This window comes from Festucalex cinctus, chromosome 1, assembly GCF_051991245.1.
Source record: "Festucalex cinctus isolate MCC-2025b chromosome 1, RoL_Fcin_1.0, whole genome shotgun sequence".
Taxonomy (NCBI): domain Eukaryota; kingdom Metazoa; phylum Chordata; class Actinopteri; order Syngnathiformes; family Syngnathidae; genus Festucalex; species Festucalex cinctus.
The window spans coordinates 32,321,914-32,340,890 of NC_135411.1; the positions used below are offsets into that span (position 1 = coordinate 32,321,914).

At 43.5% G+C, this 18,977-nt stretch overlaps 1 protein-coding gene across 2 annotated transcripts; it reads right to left on the reverse strand.

Moving 5' to 3' along the window:
* Positions 1 to 335: 335 nt before the first annotated feature.
* On the reverse strand, positions 336 to 18,004 carry med15 (mediator complex subunit 15). 2 transcript variants are annotated; one of them, XM_077529802.1, is made up of 18 exons: positions 17,763 to 18,004; positions 14,669 to 14,756; positions 13,052 to 13,103; positions 12,946 to 12,969; positions 12,714 to 12,872; positions 9,933 to 10,096; positions 9,584 to 9,862; positions 6,911 to 6,988; positions 6,742 to 6,837; positions 6,559 to 6,635; positions 6,347 to 6,474; positions 6,147 to 6,281; positions 5,992 to 6,055; positions 2,896 to 2,962; positions 2,644 to 2,801; positions 863 to 1,029; positions 688 to 786; positions 336 to 547 (listed from the first exon to the last, which is right to left on the reverse strand). In XM_077529802.1, the coding sequence occupies exons 1-18, from the start codon at positions 17,828 to 17,830 to the stop codon at positions 411 to 413; spliced, it is 2,040 nt and encodes a 679-aa protein (XP_077385928.1). In that variant the 5' UTR covers positions 17,831 to 18,004; the 3' UTR covers positions 336 to 410. The 2 variants fall into 2 exon arrangements, with proteins under 2 accessions (XP_077385928.1, XP_077385920.1); XM_077529794.1 differs by having other exon boundaries at positions 6,559 to 6,677.
* Between the last annotated feature and the right edge of the window lie 973 nt (positions 18,005 to 18,977).

Consider the following 18,977-nt stretch of genomic DNA (forward strand, 5'->3'; position numbering starts at 1 on the left):
ATTTGAGGCACAGACCTCTAAAAAAATATATATATATTTTTAATTATATTTTCATCATAGTAGACATTAAAAATATGAAGAAACAGTGGTGTTATTTTGTTTGATTGTTGGTCAGTCTTATCTGGAAGCTGCAAGGATTTAGAAACCACAGGAGCGACCAAATGTTTAGACATCGAAATTACGTTCAATATTGCTTTCCTTTTTTCTTTTTAATTCTGCTGCAGACACCGTTCAAACAGGAGGCCCGTTCAAAGCATGATGTCAGCGTATCCGCCATATTAGATGTGAATAAAATGTCATCGTGTGTGGGCGTGGAAGAGGAATGCGGTCTTGCGACGTGATAAAAAATTGTTTTATTGATCTTTTCGAAAGAGGTTCCCATTTAGTTGTTGCTGGTTGCGATGGTGACGTCACGCGGAGGACAAACACGCCTGGCGGACACTCTGCGCCCACGTGTGCAGAACCTCAGTCAGCGAGTGCTTATCAGGAAGCTGCAGCAGCTTGGACGCCAGGGTCCTGTGAACCGCCTGCAGGAAGTGGTTGGCACCTGCGCACATAAGATCATTCCTGCACTAGAAATCTTTCTGTAGTGACTGGGGAGTTGATCAATGCTTGTGGAAGCCAATTTAATTTCCATGACCATGCCGTAACTCAAAACCATTTGGATCACAAATAATTTCTGCTCACCATACTGGTCGGCGTGATCGGCCCAGTAAGGACTTTGATCCGGATAGTCTGCGGGAACGCTGAGCTGCAACGGAGGAACACTTGGAAGGTTTTTGTCCTCTGTGGCAAAAAATGAGGTCAGAGGTGAGCGAGAGTGGGGGTGGAGGTAAACATGGCGGACGTCTTGGCGTCTCACCCAGTTTGCACACAAGGTGCACAGCGCCGTTGTTGCTGCAGTGGGCCGGGTCCAGGTGCACCAGGAACTTGACGTCCAGCCGGGCCACTTCACCCTGAAGGATGTTGGGGACCGTCTGACGCTCGTCCTCGTCCTGCTTCCGCTTCCACGACGAAACCGACGGGCCGCTGGGGGAAACGCCACAAAAGTTCCCGATGGGGTTCATGCACTGATGCAACATGGATGGAATTTACAACTGCACCCTTTTTCCTGAAAAGGACCCACTGGAGTTTGAAGGTGTGATGAGTATTTGTACCATTTAGGCACTTCTCTAATAAGACATCAAAATTGGGGTGAATATAGTTTTGACCGGGTACACAGGACACACAAACAACAATCGAGATGTTATTGTCCATATTTGTCCTCTTCCTTAACAAGTACATCAAGCGCCCAACAATCAACCTTATGTCTTAGAAGACTGTCCAGCTTCTGTCTGAGTTGTGTTAAAGATGGATTTGTCCTGTCCAACAACCTTAAACGGATCACACCTCGGTATTTTAAGCCCTTCCAAAAGTTAACAATAGGCATATATAATGATTAAATCTTAACTTTGAAACCATGGCGATGTAATTTTTTATGAAATATTAGGTGTTTTGCTGGTTAGTTTTGTAACGTGAAAGTAAAACGCCCGGTTCAGTGAAACCCCGCCTCTCCGCCTGTGATTGCAGCACCCCAGGCAAGCCGACTACAGTCTGCTGTTGCAGCTCTGCATTTGAGCACTCCTCTGAGTACGCCACGCAACTTGAAGCAAGCCAATTCTTCAATAAACATTTCATTTGAAACAAAACGGCTCCTTTCCGCAAGAAATCATGGAGGAGTAGGGGAGGAGAGCGAAGAAGAGAGAAAAAAGGAGGGAAAAAAATAAACCTGGGCCGGTTTCAAACCAGTGACTTGCTGCTTACAGAGCAAGCACACTAGCCACTATACTATTCCTTCAGTTAAGTTCAACAGTGCAATAATTTTAATAATTTTACTAGCTTACACAAGTATCAGCTAGAACCTTTGTGGGATTTTAAGACAGCCAATTGTCATTGCACTTTGGCATTGCAAATGTGAAGGATAATCGATTGCTTTGAATTCATTTGGACACAATGTTTACTAATAAAGGCTACTTTTGTCACTATCCCTTGGAGGTCTCAGAGAAAGTGGGCATGCGTTTAGTCCGCAGAGGCGGTGCGGGGGTGGGTCCGGACCTTATGATGTCATAAAGTGAGCATTCGCTTGTTTTCTCAGGTTAGGGGGGGTCTGGTGCTTGGAGAGCAGAATGACCTAGAATTTCCCAGGTAGGGGCGAATGGAGGAAAACACTTCCGTCATGTTTTTGGTGAAGAATTAGTATTTTAACACGGCTAAAAGTTGAAAAATCCTCAAAAAATCTTCACGTGTGGGGAAAAGCCAACATTGAGTCTTTTGAGTCTGTGAACGATGACATGAATGGAACATAGTGAATAGAAGAAGCGCCCTGATGACCAACAAGGAAGCAGTGGAGGATAACAACAAAAATGTGCTCCTTTTTTTTGTGTATAAAAGTTGGCTCCCCAGATGACAAGAAGTATTTTCCAAAGCAAATCTTTTCTTACCCACGTCGCCATGTTCAACGCTCCCGCCTTTGTTCCTGGAAATCTTTTTGAAATTTTTTATGCTTCTAGTGCATTTTAGGTTAAGCCCAAAGCCCCAAAATTTTTTTTTTTTTTTTTGGGAGACTTTTGAGAAGTGTGTCCCCCGTGCACACGCACAACTTACGTGATGGGTGGGCCATGAATGGCGGCCATGGCGGGGGCGAAGGTCCGGTGTAGCGAGTGGTTAAACACGGGAGAGCGAAGGTTGGCCATGACAGCGTCCAGTAGCGGCTGACACAAATACTGCTGCTTGGTCGTCAGAGGCGGTGGCGGGGGTGTGGGCTGACCCAAAGAACGTACACACACAAACACAGGCATAAAGATGACATTGGGGGGGAGGAAGGGGTTATGATGTAAGAATTGGTAAGTGTCTTACCACGGCCATGTCATTTTTCAACTTCTCCAAAGCAATCTCACACTTCTGCAGCGTCTTCAGAGGACACCTGAAGATTAGGAAAACTTAAGGACTGTCGCCATGCTAACATTTACTCGCCGGCTGTCACCATGGTGACATGCACCACAAAGCTGTCACAATGGCGACATGGACCACCAGGGTGTCGGCAAGATATCATCTTGATGACTAGAGAAACAGGGACTAGCAGGCTGTTGCCATGGTGACATGGTACTAGGCTGGCTGTCCCCATGATAGCATCACCTTGGCAAAGTAGAAGGTTGTTGGCTTTGTAACATGAGCCAGTTGATTGTCCCCTCGGTGACAAATTACGAAGCTGTCGCCGTGACAACATGGACTAGGAGGCTGCTGCCATGGTAACACAGACCAAAAACTGTGCCACAGATTGGCTTTCGCCACAGGTGCTTCTACTTAACTGACACATAAAAATACCTACCCAAATTTATATAAACTGGCACTCGCATTTCTCTGCACCCCAGCTTCATCTGTGCCTTGTGAAAGAATATTTTCTAAAGCTGGTGAAATATTGTCCAAAAAAAGAAACCGTTTAAAGCCAGCCACTGTGGGAAAGCGATTATTGCTAAATAAAAATGAATAACAAATTATCCTTAGCACTTGTTGGATTTTGTTCACATACAAAATTACTAACACAAGCACATTCATATCTTTGTCTTAAGCAAATAGCCATTGAATTCTTAACAATGTTGACCTCTTGGGCTTCTAGACCACTTGATGGCGCCATAGAGTAAATAAAGCACCATGAAGCTTTGCTTCATGTACAAACCAATTGGCTGCAAAGCTTCATTGCTTCATGAGGCTTCATTTGGCCATCCCTGAAGGAATATCACTCCTTGAACTCTGAGCTCATTTTCTATAGATCCCTTTCCAGTCTATGTCTTCAAAGGTTGTTTACGCATCATTGTGGCTGTGAAGATTTTTTTTTGCATGTAGTTTAGTATCAAACATTGTGAACATGCCTAGCAGTTGTGTGTACGGGCGTGTAAATCGGAGTACAACAGAGTTCATTTTTCTCAATTCCGAGAGGAAACCAGTCATTTCAGAAGCACCAGCGGAGCCTTTGGCTGCAAGCTATTAAACGCACAGACTGCACCGAGGACATAATCAGGAATGCCCGCTCATTTCCTATCTAGTAAGTTATCATGGCCATTTGGTCGTTTGACCTAACCTCTGTGTTAATGTTGAGTAAGCATCTATTTAGCATTTATCAGGCATTTCTTAAGACCTACAATGTGGTCCCACCGAGGTCATCGTCATAATAATTTGAAGCGATTCTCAGTTCTCATTTATATAACAACACGACAAACTAGAGCTGTGAGCAGCTATCAAGGGTTCTCGCAATCCTGGCCATGCTGGGCTATTGCACGTTGTGCTACTGGCACATAGGAAATAACCCTCTAAAATATAAATATGTTTGCCAAGCCTTAAAGCTTCACGAGTATTCGCCTAGGCTGAGACTCACAAACATAGCACAATTTTTCTTTGAAACAGTGTGCGACGAAATAGAAATCTTTCAACTTTTCATCTTTAATATCGACGAAACACCCAAAGTTTGAAGACGATCAGATCAAATCTTGTAGAAGGGGTTTGTTAAAATATGACGGCCAAAAACATTTCAAAATTCCAAAAATATATTCAAAATGGCGGACTTCCTGTTAGTTTTAGCATATAGCTACATAAGACTTTTTTTTTTTGTAGATCTTGGGCTGTTACATATGTCTCCCAATTTTCATGGATCTAGATAAAATGTACAAATCGGGAATGCTTTGTTGAGAAGGATTTTTAAACGCAAATTTTGATGGCCTGCCCATGTCATACAGTATAGTATGTCAAAAACTTTTGATTATTCTTTTTTTCCTGATGTCCCAGGTGTTGAGATGGTAAAGCCCAAATTTGAACTCAATCGGGTTAACCATCTAGGACAGGGGTGCCCAAGTCCGGTTCTTGAGAGCCCCTATCCAGCCCGTTTTCCATGTTTCTTGCCACCAACACACCTGATTCATGATCAGAATTGTTATCGGGCTTTTGCAAACTTGCTGATGAGCTCTCAAAGAAGGACTTTGGCACCTTTGGTCTCGGACAAGCAGGCAAAAGTATGGCCCCTGTAAATGTGCAAAAATGGGCCAAAATTGGACATTCAAATACTCATTGCTCATTTCCTGTTAATTTTAGGTCAGGGTATGCCTACCAAAGTCGTTTGGATTCATCTCGGGGTGCAACACATGCCACCCAATTTTCATAGCCTTAGGTTAAACGTGCCAGGACAGGGCACAGTTAAAACTCTGGAAGGGACGCTACAGACCCATTTTTTTAGTACTAGTGTACGCAAACTTTAAAATGTCAAATTTTTCTCCAGGCCCAATGTGTGTGCAAAGTTTGTTGAATTTTCATTAATTTTTAGGGTCTCAAAAAAAAGTGTTTGCTGAGAAGAAGAAGAATTCCGACAGAAACAATAGGGATCTTGCATCGTTCGCTGCTCGGGCCCTTACTAGCAGACTAGTTGGCTTATTCTCCCTGACATGCAAGAAGTTAGCGTTGAGGATGTAGTGCTCTTTTCTGTTGACGATGGTCAAGCATCATACATTTCTGTTTTTTGTCCACCTCATTTTGGAAACACACAAAACTCTGAATCAAAGTTAAGATGCTGAATGGCCAATACATGGCCACATCTCACACTTGTAGGCTCGCAGTTTCTCAAGTGTCAACACTAGGCTTCTCCACTATATCTATAACTTTATATCTGGCCACAGGAAATTGGGCCACTTTGTAACATCTTCCTCTGACTATATAATCCCATACGGATCACAAAGTTGCTTTCCTTCTGATGTTAGTTTTTTAAATTAAAAGCAATTGTAATCTTTGTTTACAAAAGAGTAACATTGACTGCGTTGTTTATAAAGTATGTCTTGTCTTTAAGATGATTATCAATACAGTTGACTTCAACCGGGTTGTCATTAAGTAACTTAACGCATGCTCAGGGAGAACAAAATAGTCTCCATTAAGTTTTGATTAACAGCCCAGCTAACGTGGTGCGAGTTTCACCTGGTGTTGGGGTCCGTGAGGATGTTGAGGAGACTCTTCATCTTGCTCAGGTCCTTCTTTCGCTCTGACGACAACGATAAAATCAAGTCAATGCTAACACACAGGAAGTGAATTAACATTTAAGCCCCCCCAGCCGCACAATCATTCCCCCCCACCTTCATTCTTGTCAATCTTGTTGATCATGCGGCGAAGAGGCTCAATGTATTTGGAAAGCTGTTTGAGCTTTTCCATGTACTGCTGGTCCTCCTGGGACGCCGCCCCCGCGGGACTCATCACAGAGTTTGGGTTTCCTGTTGGGAGGGCACATGCTCACATGATTGTCACATGGTGTGCGTGCGTGCGTGCGTGCGTGTACCTGGAGTGCTAAGCGGGCCAGGTGAGGGCACCCCATAGTTCTGGGGTGTCCTGGCGGTAGACGGACTTTGTGAAGGCTGAGGGGACGGGCTGGGTTGGAAACCCCCTGGAGACGGCGTGGGACCCGAGCTGCGATAGGAAGTGACCAAGGATGAGGCCGCAGACACCAAATTGGGACACAGATAGGAAAGGCACAAGGATGCGTGCTCGTACCTGGCCGAGTTAGGCTGCGAGGTGGGAGGCTGAGGAGAGGGCTGGGGGGGCGGAGGCATAGACTGGGGGGTCTGGACCTGCACAGGCGAGGGTGACGACATCATTGCATGCTGCTGCACCTGCCAGGACAAACCCACCGGATATATTGACAGGCGCTAAAAGGTCACAGGTAAAAGGTCATACCTGTTGTGTCACGGCGGCAGCGTTGGGGGCTGGGATGGATGGGGCGAGGGGAGGGCGGGGCAGCCGGGCCGGGATCTGCATGTTGGGACGCACCAGCTGGACGGAAGGGGACACCCGATTGAAGGCAATGGGTTCCTTGTCCGATTCCCACGCGAGGGTTGCGACTCACCTGTCCTGACGCAGCGGCCATTTGCGCCTGAACGGCTGCCGCCTGCTGCTGCTGTTGCTGCTGTAACGCGGCTCGGGCCTGGAGACATTAAATTAGGCATGGTGATGAGGACTATAGAAATGACATGGCGTGCTACTGTGGCTTCGTGATGGGCAGGGCTGGACTGGCCATCTGGCATACAGGGCAGTTGCCTGGTGGGCCGGCAACTTTTGGGGACGATGCAGAGCTTTTGAGTTTTCGCCATTTTACTGGGCCATAATTTAGAGGGACTAGAGTCCATTCATCCATTTTGAATATAGACAGCAAACTGAACTAACATCAGTCAAAATATCAGTGGCAGAAAGTGTTAGACGGGTATGATCAGAAGTTGGGCCAGGCCGGGCCGGTGGACTTGCGTCAAAATGCCAGTGCTGATTTTTTTTTTATTGTGCCAGTCAAGACCTGGGGATGGGGCTCAGTTACAAGGTGAAGCTTTGGATGGGGATTGGGGAAAGTTTTTAGTTAGGGGGACTTGGGACTGCGCTCAGAGATTGGGGCTTTAGGACACAGATGATGCTGAGGCTTGGACAGGGTTCTTGAAATTTTAGACCTTTTTAGACCATTATGAGAAAAATTGTAGACCAACTTTTATGACCGACCGAAGACCCCTAAAAAAAAGAAAAAAAGGCTGTCACATATTTGATTCTCAAAACCATGTCTGCTTTAGAAGTTGCCGTTGACCCAAAATTCACCTGACAACTAGAAGCCTGAACTGCTGTAGGCGGAGGAGGCTGGGAGGGGGACAAAAAGCTCGTTATCGGCTGATGACCTACCACGCTTGTCATAGCAAGCTGGTGCTTTCCGGCTTTGGCGTGTGACTCGAGGGCCTTCCCGCCCAAAGTCCCCAAATTTATATCCATCCATCTATTTTCTTGACCGCTTATTCCTCACAAGGGCCGCTGGAGCCTATCTCAGCTGGCTTTGGGCAGTAGGCGGGGGACACCCTGAACTGGTTGCCAGCCAATCGCAGGGCACACGGTGACAAACAGCCATCCACGCACAAAAGCACACCTAGGGACAATTCAGAGTGCCCAATTAACCTGCCATGCATGTCTTTGGAATGTGGGAGGAGACCGGAGTACCCGGAGAAAACCCCCAACTTTATATATTTTTTGTTAACTTTGCAACGAGCCGAGTGCCTATCGCCGGCTACCTCATCCAAGCAGCTGGAAAAGTCGGGAATTTCGAGCCAGTTCTTGTTGAACTGGCATTTAGCCATTTTCTTAGAAATTGACTGTCCACACTTTCCGTTCTGACTAGCTAAAAATAATTGTCCACACTCCCCGTTCAGACAAGCTAACTGCAATATTTTGGCGGAAAGTCGGGAACATAAACTTGAAATGAGTGGACAGAGTACTGAGCCACCTAAATAACAATGCTACATTTACACAAATAGCGAAGGGGCTTTGTAAGCCTGTGATCAGATCACTCTTGGATTAGCGATTGTTACTTTTAATGAGTTTCTTGTCTGGTTAAAAGAAGGAAATTAAAAAACAAATGTTTCGATTAGCTTTACTCGCTAGCGTGTCATTGCCAGAGCTGTACAGTGTGTTCACACCTCTGGATGCGGCCGCTTCATTGACATTCGCACATACCGGAGATAGGGGCTTTGCTTTGCTTCACTTATCGCAGCCTACTTACATTATGGCAAAAGTCCTCTCAGAAAAAAAAAAAAGTTTCGGCATCGCAATTGGCCACCACTATGCTAATGATGGTTTGGCTAATATCAATAGTGATGTCGTCTGTTGTTTTGGTACACAGTTCAACAAATGTAACAAAAAAAAAAAGTGAATACATACCAACCTAGTCCTAGGTCTGCCAAGTTTGTCGTTCACCACCCTGCCTGTTTGTTTTTGTCCCCGTCGTGTTAGCTTGACATGTTGAGCTCGGGATGTCCAGAGACAGCAACAACGATAATTCCTCTCCCTCCTGTTGTCGTATCTCGCGGCAAAAGAAGCCGCGGCACGTCACATCTCACCAAACATCTCATTTGCACCGCCCCACGTACCTTCGCTCCCGCCCGCCCGAAATACATTGAACTACAATGCAAACGCACCCCTTCTTGTCTCCTTCACTTTGAGCACGCAAATAATAGAAACAACGCAACACGCACATTTTTTTTGTTCCTTCTTTTTCTTTCTTTCCACAGAGCAGACACTTCTCGGAATGTAAGGAGCGGACGTAAGAATTTTAGACGGGTAAATTAAATTTTAAACCTAGGATGAAAATATGGCTGTTTAAGACATTTTAGGCCTAACTTTCTGAATTTTAGAGTTATTATTATTATTTATTTTTTTTAGACCCCGCGGGAACCCTGCTTGGATAAGGGACTATTGCACGGGGGTGTTACTTGGGGAAAGGTCATGGTTAGGGTTGAAGTATCGGTGGGGGTGATGCTTGGGGACGGTGGTCAGTTAGGGAGGGTGATGCTTAGGACAGGGCTGGGGAAGGGTCTCAGTTATGAAGCTTGGGATAGGTGACGGCAATTGGGGACTGTGTTTGGACATGGAGCCTGCGGTGAGGGCGCTTTGGGTAGGGATTTGTGGAAACTGGATTTGGGGGACACAGCATGTTGTTGAGACTTATGTCGAGGGCTCATCATGTAAGGGGCTTGGGGAGGGGGCGCAATCTGACCTGGAAGGCTTGCTGCATCTTGAGCTGGTGCTGCTGTTGACTCAGCGAGTTGATGGGGACGTGCTGGGCGGGCGTCATCTGTCCGGCCAGAGACTGTGGCACCATGGCGGCCTGTTGCTGCTGCTGCAGGAGCGGTTGCATGGGGCCCGGCTGCGCCTGCTGCTGGACCATGTGCTGGATGGACTGCGCCTGCGCCTGCGCCTGTGCCTGCGCCTGCGCGTGCTGTTGCTGCAGCTGTAACTGCACCATCTGCTGCTGCTGCATCCTGGACTGATGCATCTGCACACAGGAAATGGTAGCGGCTAAAAGGTGGCAAAGAACGTGTTCCTGGTTGTGGTTGTGGTAGTACCTGGTTCTGCTGCTGCTGGTTTTGCTGCTGCTGATTCTGGTGCATCTGCTGCTGCTGCTGGGCTCGCATCTGAACCTGGAACTGCTGTTGCTGCTGCTGGAATTGTTGGAACTGTAAGTTCTGCTGCTGTTGCTGCTGCATGGACAACTGGGCCGGACCACCCACTGAGGACCAGGAGAAAGAGGAGGGGGTATGAGAAATGTAGTGTTGTGCACCAATTTTGGGTGAGAATGAAGGGCGAGAATATCCTGATTGGCCGTGGTCCAGATGTTCCTGTACTTTTTTTTAATTTAAATTTATTGAACACTGTAAATGAAATATATCCCTGTAAGCATGCGTGTTTGTTTGTACTTTTGAAAACGCACGTTTAGCAACTGACTGTTGATGACTAGATTCAATTAGCTAACGATGTTTACTTAACCGGAGCCTTGGAATTGAGCAACTGTGTTGTTGCTGTACACAACATAAAAAAAAAAATCTGATACACTGAACCAGTAATGAACAAACCGCAATTTAGCGATTGATTACCGTACGCAAACTTCTTAATTGATATATTTATTTAGACATGGTCTCTTTCCATTTCCTGTTATACAACCCTAGCAAAAAGTATGGAATCATCAGTCTTGTAACGAGAACTCAAGACGTTTTATTCTGTAGATCAAACTCAGATAAAAAGCATGAAACAGTCGTAAGGTCGTTCCAAAGTGCAACAACTTGGCTTTCAGAAACACTAAAAGAAATGAAAAAAAACAAACAAACAAAAAAACCATTGTGCTGGTCAGTAAATGTTACTTGTATAGAGCAAGTGCAGGAAAAAAAAAAAATGGAATCACCCCTTTTTGAGCAGAAAATAAGGACACACCCAGTCAATTTCTTTTACTTAATTGGGCACCTGCCTCAAATGACATCGGCTCGTTAGTCAGCAGTTAAAAACAGTGAAGTTATCACACCTTGGAGGGCTGCTGGACCAAGTGGATTGGCAAGAATCATGGCTACAACAAGGGAGATGTCTCTTGAGAGCAAAGACAAGGTTACTCTTTACGTACGGTTGCCAAAGATGTGGGATGTTCACAGTCAGCTGTATCGAAGATCTGGACCAGATGCCACAGAGCAAAAACTGTGAAAGCATTCCTTGGAGAAAGACGCATCCAGTCAATGTCATGGCCTGCACATAGCCCAGATGTCAACCCAATTGAAAACCTGTGGTGGAAATTGAAAAAAATGGTCCACAGCAAGGCTCCGACCTGCAAAGATGATCTGGCAACTACAATCAAAGAGAGCTGGCACCAGATTGATGAAGAATACTGTTTATCACTCATCAAGTCCATGCCTCAGAGACTGCAAGCTGTCAAAAGCCAGAGGTGGTGCAACTAAATACTAGTGATGTGTTTTGATTGGTTTTTCTTTGTTTTTCATGATTCCATATTTTTTTCCTCAGAATGGAGTGATTTCATATTTATTTCCTGTACTTGCTCTATAAAAGTAACAATTATTGACTAGCACAATGTTTTTTTCTTCATTTCTTTTAGTGCTTCTGAAAGCCAAGATGTTGCACTTTGGAATGACCTTATGACTGTTTCATGCTTTTTATCTGAGTTTGATCTACAAAATAAAACGTCTGAGTGCTCGCTCATCCAAGACTGGTCATTCCATACTTTTTGCTAGGGGTTGTCGCTTTCGTTCTGCACCGCATCTTTTGCCACTTTGATTTGGATTTCAATTTTTAAGATTCATCCATCATGATCCTAGAGGGACTTGAACAGAGCTAAATGTATCCATGATCAATCTCCTAGATAAACAGTGATTATCGACACACCACTGTGCTTGTCAAGCACAGCCGGACAACCCTGTGCTCTTCCACTGCAACCCTTGTCTCGTATGTGGCCGATGCAGACGTCTAACGTGCCATTTCACTCAAAATGGACCAATCCCGGGACTTTTCCTGAACTTCCGAATGACCAAAACGCTCCTGTACCCCACTACCCACTCTTGCAGACTTGCAGGCTGCAAGAACAAGACAAAGGCAGGCAAAATTCTATAAGACCCTCCACATCCTGGTCACCACCTCTTTTAGCTCCTTGCCTCAGGTAGGCGCTACTGAACTGTGCAGATAAAAAGCAGCAGGCATTTCCAGTGGGTTCCTCCATATTGCCATTAACTCCCTAAATAGTTGTTTGGCGATTCCATAGCATCTTTTTGCAAAGGTTTGCTAATTTTGCAAATCCCTGTGTAATAGTATTTGCAATATTGTTTATTGTTGTTCATTAATATTCCACACCACTGGGCACATTAAATACTCGTTCTGCTCAAGAATTTATGCATCATTGCACATTTGTCCTATCATAATTACTCCACTACCGGTCACGTTAGATCAGGTGTCTCAAACTTAACTTATGCGGGGCTGGGGATGGAGCGTGAGCAGGTCTGCAGGTCTGAATCGGACTTCGCAATCAGATTAAAATTTACGACGTCAATATTTTTTGTCACGCGATACGAGTCGTGTTAATGCTGCACATTAACGGCAATAACGGCCCAGCTCTAGTTGCTACATATTTGGCCAATAATGACGATTCTGATGTTTTTCAGGTCCAAGAACGGCTGTCATTATTCGATGTTGCATGCATGTGTGAATTCACTGCAATCCAATCTCCCCTCGGGTACAAATCAAGTAATCTAACCTACCTAACCTTACCTAACCTAACTATGTCATGTGAAACCCACATGAGGTCACGCGACTCGGCATGCGAGCGAGCACGCAGCGCGGCGAGCAAACGCACTCACAGGGTTGCGGGTTTCCACCCGACATGGCATGCTGGCCTATCTGCATGGGCGCCATGGCCCCCATGCCCCCCACAGGGGCACCGGCGGGGCGGGGCCCCATGCCGATGGTGCCAGGACCCCCTCCGACGCCCGTCAGGTTAGTCAGGGCATTGATGGGATCTAGTGGAGACAACACACAAGCCGCGTTACACGCGCCACCCACATGCACCAGCACGGACGCACGTGCACTCACCCGGACCTCCATGGGTCTTCTTGTCTGTCAAAGAGAAACAAGGTAGGGTCATGGGTGAAGGGGCGACGGGACGGGCAAGCGAATGAGCCAACGGTCGGTCACTCACGGATGTCTCGGTAGTGGATGATGAGCCTGGCCACCAGGGACAGATATTCCTCCTGCAAACACACGCCACCGACTTTGTCACTTCTCGCCAAGATGCCACCCACCGACCCAAACGTTAACTCAGTGTTGTATGGAAAACGGACCTGCGATCCATATCCTACAGTAGGATGTGGACCCAACGGCTGTTTGCATACAATGAAAATAATTTTGCAGACTTGACTATGAAATCGACTAAACCATTAGTATAAACTACTTTTTAATAAATAACCCAAATTTTGTCAAGGGCAGAAACTTCGCTTGTCCAAAAATGTTCCATGGCATTTTTTTTTCCACAAATCAGTACCATCGGTCCATCACGACCGTATGTTTTATTTTTAAACCATATTACATTATAGGGCTGCAACTAACAATTATTTTAATAATCGATTGTGTCTATTAATTTAATTTCCTCTCTTTATTAAAAACAGTATTATTTCAAATGGACTGTGCAGAAAATTTAGTCAGAAAATTCCAAAACAAAAGCAGATGTTTGCAAATGTCCTATTTGGATGAAACACAAACCTAATCAGTCTGCTTTTCTGAAGGATGACAGAAATATGACAATATTTACTGTTGGGCGGTTAACATCAGATTTGGAAAAACAATCAGTTTTGAAATCAAGGAAAACTATTTGTTCAATTGTTAAATTTCTGCTAGAAAAGGGTTTGGAAACAAAAGGCTAACAATATCTCACCATTAAAGAAGGGTAAGCCAAGTCTATTTCTTTACCATTACAGTAAATGCTTCTTGGCCCCGCCCCCCAGGCTTAGCTTGCAAATATCACATGAGCGAGAAAACTCAGAAAATATGTGAACCATGATGGTTACATCTTTTTTTTTTTATATGTATATAACTTAATTCATATTCCATAAATGCATTTGTAATCAGAATGCCCTTGTTAGACTCATGACACAGAACATATTATATATTACACACACACATATACACGCATATTAGGGGTGGGACGATACGGGTAAACCACGATTCGATACTGTGATGATATTTGGCTCACGATATCGATAATATCACAATACCCGATATCTACGATTTTTGATATAGTGTCAAAATTTTTTGCAATATAACACGATATGTGACTGAAAAAGCCAACAAATGCCCATAAAAAGGAAAATGTCTAATTATGCATTTCTTCAATGCCAAAACTTACACAAAACAATGTACAAAGTTCTGCATAGTGCCTTACTGCCTCTGAGCCTTTTAACTGTAAACATTGTAAAGTGAGAGAAATTAAAGTGCATAAACATTTCTAACATAACACTGCACAACTGGACACAATTTATTGATATCTACTGTCAGTGTATCGATAATTTATTGCAACAGAGAGCGCAACAATATATTGTGATATAGATTTTTTTCTCCCACCCCTAACGCATATATACAGAAGGGAGCACATTTTGAACCTGTTGTTCCTGCTTAAGAGTTCACCTACAATAAAGCTGTAATTGTTGTGTTTTGTTGTCTATGATCCTATTCATTCATATTTTATTTTAATCATTAACATTTCAGTGCATATTGTAGGAGGAGGATCTATTTCAGATCTTCCAGCGTCTTCCCAACTCACTCTGGACTTGGCTTTGACGTAAACGTGGTTCTCCATGTCCGTGCCGGACTTGTTGTGTCCGCTTCCCGCCTTTCTCATGGCCTCCTCGCTGCAACGTGCAAACAACACAACTAACGTTATTTCACATTCATTCTTCGGCATTTGCTTCACCAAAAAGCTTACATGCAAAACACAAGACTCTTATCACATCACTTCTGGAGTACAGTAAGCAATCCTGCTCCGTTTTCTCTCCATTAGACAATAAACGAAAAAGGTATGCTTTTACCGGTAGTCTTATCTGATCTTGGATATGGCCAAGCATGAGATTTCTGTGGACCATTCACAACTATGTACTTCCTCACTGAATTCCCCATTTCATGTGGTGAAGGCCATTCAGATAGATCTTCTGAGTAAGACCTTGTCCCAGTCCTCTCCTCCGCACCTCTCTGTTTCTCCCCCTCCTCTGCATCTCTCCCCTCCACACTCTCCTCTGTGATGATCGACTTTCCATGTCTGCCTGCACTAACTTCCCAAAAGGACACACATTAAAAGGATTGGTCAGCAGAAATTCAAACCATACTAGGCATCAAGGTTTTGTAGCCTCTCCTCACTAGTTTAATTATTCCTACCTGATGTCATCACTGGTCTCCTCTATAGCAGATGCCGACCGACCTCATGTCCCCTTGCCTGTGCACTAAATCATATGGTCAAACAAGTAATGGCTTTGAATAAATTACACTAATGCTAATAAAATTTTCTAATTAAAATATTGAGAAATGAATCACTTGGTATCAAGTGTCTGTTCCTAAACTTCCACCTAACAGACAAACCTGTCGCCTTTCCCAGTTTGTTCTCTCTCTCTCTCTCTCTCTCCCTCTTTCTCTGCATCCTCACACCTGAATGACATGAACCTTGTGTTAAGGAGGATTCAAAAATATAACAGTCAAACCACATACAAAAAACTTAGCACTTTAATTTGAAACTATTTTTAATGAAAATTTTGTTTATTTCTGTTTTTACAAATAAATAAGTTATTGATTGGGCATATAAAATTGGAACTTGCTTCCCCTTTCACTACTAAGCAACATCAATGCTATAAAAAATGGTTATACCCTCTTAGGTTTTCTGCCATCTGCGAATTTGTACTTACAATTCTCGCACGATTCATGGCACGATTCATGGCAAAAATAACACTAGGTGGCGAGGTAACGGTTGCGGCAAAACAACCACATCTGCAGTACAAATTCTGCACCAGTGAACGTGAACCAGCTGGTACCTTAGTCGTTAAGTGCTGGCATCGAAGGTTCTAGGTCACAGGTTCAAATACCGCTCTGCGTGGGCCCTGTTTTTGTTGTTTTTAAAACTATGAATTTCTTGTAGCTAGTTGGAGTTGTAAACAAGCCATTTTGTTTCACGTGTTTATTAAAGCATAAGCGAAGTGCGCATCTCGAGCCACAGGGTGCATTATGGGTGAGTTAATTTATTTAGGCTACCACACTGCTCAAAACTAGGGAAAGCAATGAAAGAAGCTGTCATTTGGACCATATCAACCACTGGAAACTTAAGTGGAAAGTTTATGCTTTTTATTTAATATGTTTTAGACATACATAGCCTGTGCCATTTGATACTTGGTACACTGACTGCCCTCTGCTGGGACAGCACTACAGTTAAGCTTAGTGAAGTGCTTAATAGTATTTGTCAGGATGTGAGGAAGAGTCGGGCAGGACTAGCACAGGGCTGGGCAAACTCAGTCATCAAGGGCCGGTGTCTTGCAGGTTTTGGATGTTTCCCTTCTCCAACACAGCAAGCGAATAAGCCTGATTACGATCCTGTGGATTGGAATCAGCTTGTGTTGGAAGAGGGAAACCTCCAAAACCTGCAGGACTTCGGCCCTCGAGGACTGCCCCTGGACTAGCCTCTTTCTTCAGTGAGGGGATCAAGGGGTTGGAAGCATGTTCGAAATGACGGGCTGCGGTTCATCCGGTGATCCTGAACCAAAGCACCTCTGATCGTGGTGCTTTGCCACATGCAGTGCATGGGGATATTTTCCGACAACACATACCATTATGAAATGTCATCATAGTGCACTGTAGTTTCATGTAATATGTTGTTTTACCTCGTTCCCAAGAAGCGAAATGCTTCTGTAAATAAATAAACATATATACATATTTTTCTATATATATATATACATATTTTTCTATATATATATATACATATTTTTCTATATATATATATATATACACATATTTTTCTATATATATATATATATATATATATATATATATATATATATACATATTTTTCTATATATATATATATATATATATATATATATATATATATACATATTTTTCTATATATATATATATATACACATATTTTTCTATATATATATATATATATATATATATATATATATATATATTTTTTTTTAAGTTTCGTAACGCGTCACACCCAACAAAACGCAACCTAAAGTGTTGTTTTGGCCAATAACGCAAGTGATCCGAAAGCAGCATAACACTGCGTGAATCAATCGCCAATGTGACATGCCTCAATTATATTTAACGGCAACACATATGGAAACGTTTCTCTATTTAAAAAGCGACCGTGGCTAGAAAGCTTTTTGTCAGCTTTATGTCATGTGCTCTCTCTCTCTCCATTAATTTCACTACATATGTCCGCGAGCTACCTTACTTTGCTCATGCTCCGTCCGTTCCCCCGGTTTCAAAATATGTTTAAAAAATTTACTATTTAACTGGGCATTATCTTATTTTGAAATGACTTGGTCAGAACCATCAAAAAGCCGAATACCGGTCACAATAACGCCTAAGGGTTTTAATTCGATTGACGAATCCGAGCCGTTCACGGCAAAATAACGCCAGCAGCAGAGTTTCCGGTCACGGCAAAGTATCCACTGCTAAATAATAGTATTACATTGCGTTCCTTTTTAACCTTGTCCGTTTGTTTATTACTTTTGCAACTTCTGTAACCATGACTACTTGCTCGGTGCTAATTAAAATCACCCGATCCGTTTGTTTTTGAATGAGTTAACAAGCTAAAGCTAAACTAAACTGAGATAACCTGAACAAACAGAGAGCGACAGATCAAATCTCACATCTGAGCGACGACTTTCTGTCTGAACTGAGGACTTCTCCAGTCGCTGTCGGGTCCCGGAACCTCCATGGCGACGGTGGATCTGAACAAGAAGTTAGTAAAACACGTCTGAGACGCGAAACTATTCAAATCGAGAACGAAAAAGCTCGAGCAAAAGACCAGCAGCCTCTGGGCGTCCTCCTCCTCGTCTTCTTCTATTCTGCGCCACAGTGTTTTGCGTACGTGACCGCCATCTGCCGGACGCGCTTTTCATTGCAACGGTCGATTCTCAATTTGTGTTTTTTTTTCCATAACCTAGCCTGGCAATAATTATAATCACAAGTCTTAGATGATGTTTATTCAGTTGTTTACATTTGTAAGGGGGAAAAAAAAGCAGATCACATACATAACACAAAACTAAAGCAGAGAGAAAAATTATGGAATCACTCAATTCTGAGGGAAACAATTATGAAATCATCCTGTAAAGGTCCTTTCCCAAAACTAACACTGATTTTTTTTTTTTTTTTCAAGATAATGCTTTTAGGTATACAAGCAAAAACTGAAAACATTGTTTGAACAAAGACACATAAGTTCAATGACATGGTTCTCAATTCAATTGATTTTTTTTTTTTTTTTTTAAATCTGAGTATGGTGGTTCCACAATTATTGCTAGGGGTTGTATAAATTCACTAAGATAGCCGCTTAACTCGCTATAGTGATAAGGGAAAGCCACCAGCGGCCATCTTACGTTACCACTTATTTGCACATTTCTCTATCAGGTTTACCTCCAAATACTACTCAAAGATTCATCTGTATTATGTTGTCTGATGTTTGCTAAGAAGTTTGTTCTTTCTTTGAGAGCTTCTCATTCCTACAAACGGGGATCCTGTTGTAAAAACCGGCATTAATAACTAGTGTTGTCCCGAAACCGATACTGGTAGCGGCAGAGGTGCCGATACTGCATTAAAACAGTGGTATCGGTACTCCCGATAACATGAAACATCAAATAGCAGCTGCAATCAACAATACAATGGAGTGCGACATCCTGAGATTTGAGAGGAATTCTCATATCGGCTTGGAGACAAGGAGACCAATAATATGATCTATTGTAGTGATTAGAACATAATTCACCCACGGAACGTTGGGACGAAGGGGGAGTTTGTTGGGATGAAAGGATGAAAGGATGAAAGGATAAAAGAACAAAATGTTGGTAGGTCTGTGAGCCTCGCGCAGAGTG

Coding starts and splice junctions, on each gene's coding strand:
- med15 (XM_077529794.1), bottom strand. CDS start 17,830: ATGGAGGTTCCGGGACCCGACAGCGACTGGAGAAGTCCTCAGTTCAGA. Junction 10,097..12,713: donor GGGTGGAAACCCGCAACCCT/GTGAGTGCGTTT, acceptor CCTGGTCCTCAG/TGGGTGGTCCGGCCCAGTTG. Junction 548..687: donor CGATCACGCCGACCAGTATG/GTGAGCAGAAAT, acceptor TTATGTGCGCAG/GTGCCAACCACTTCCTGCAG.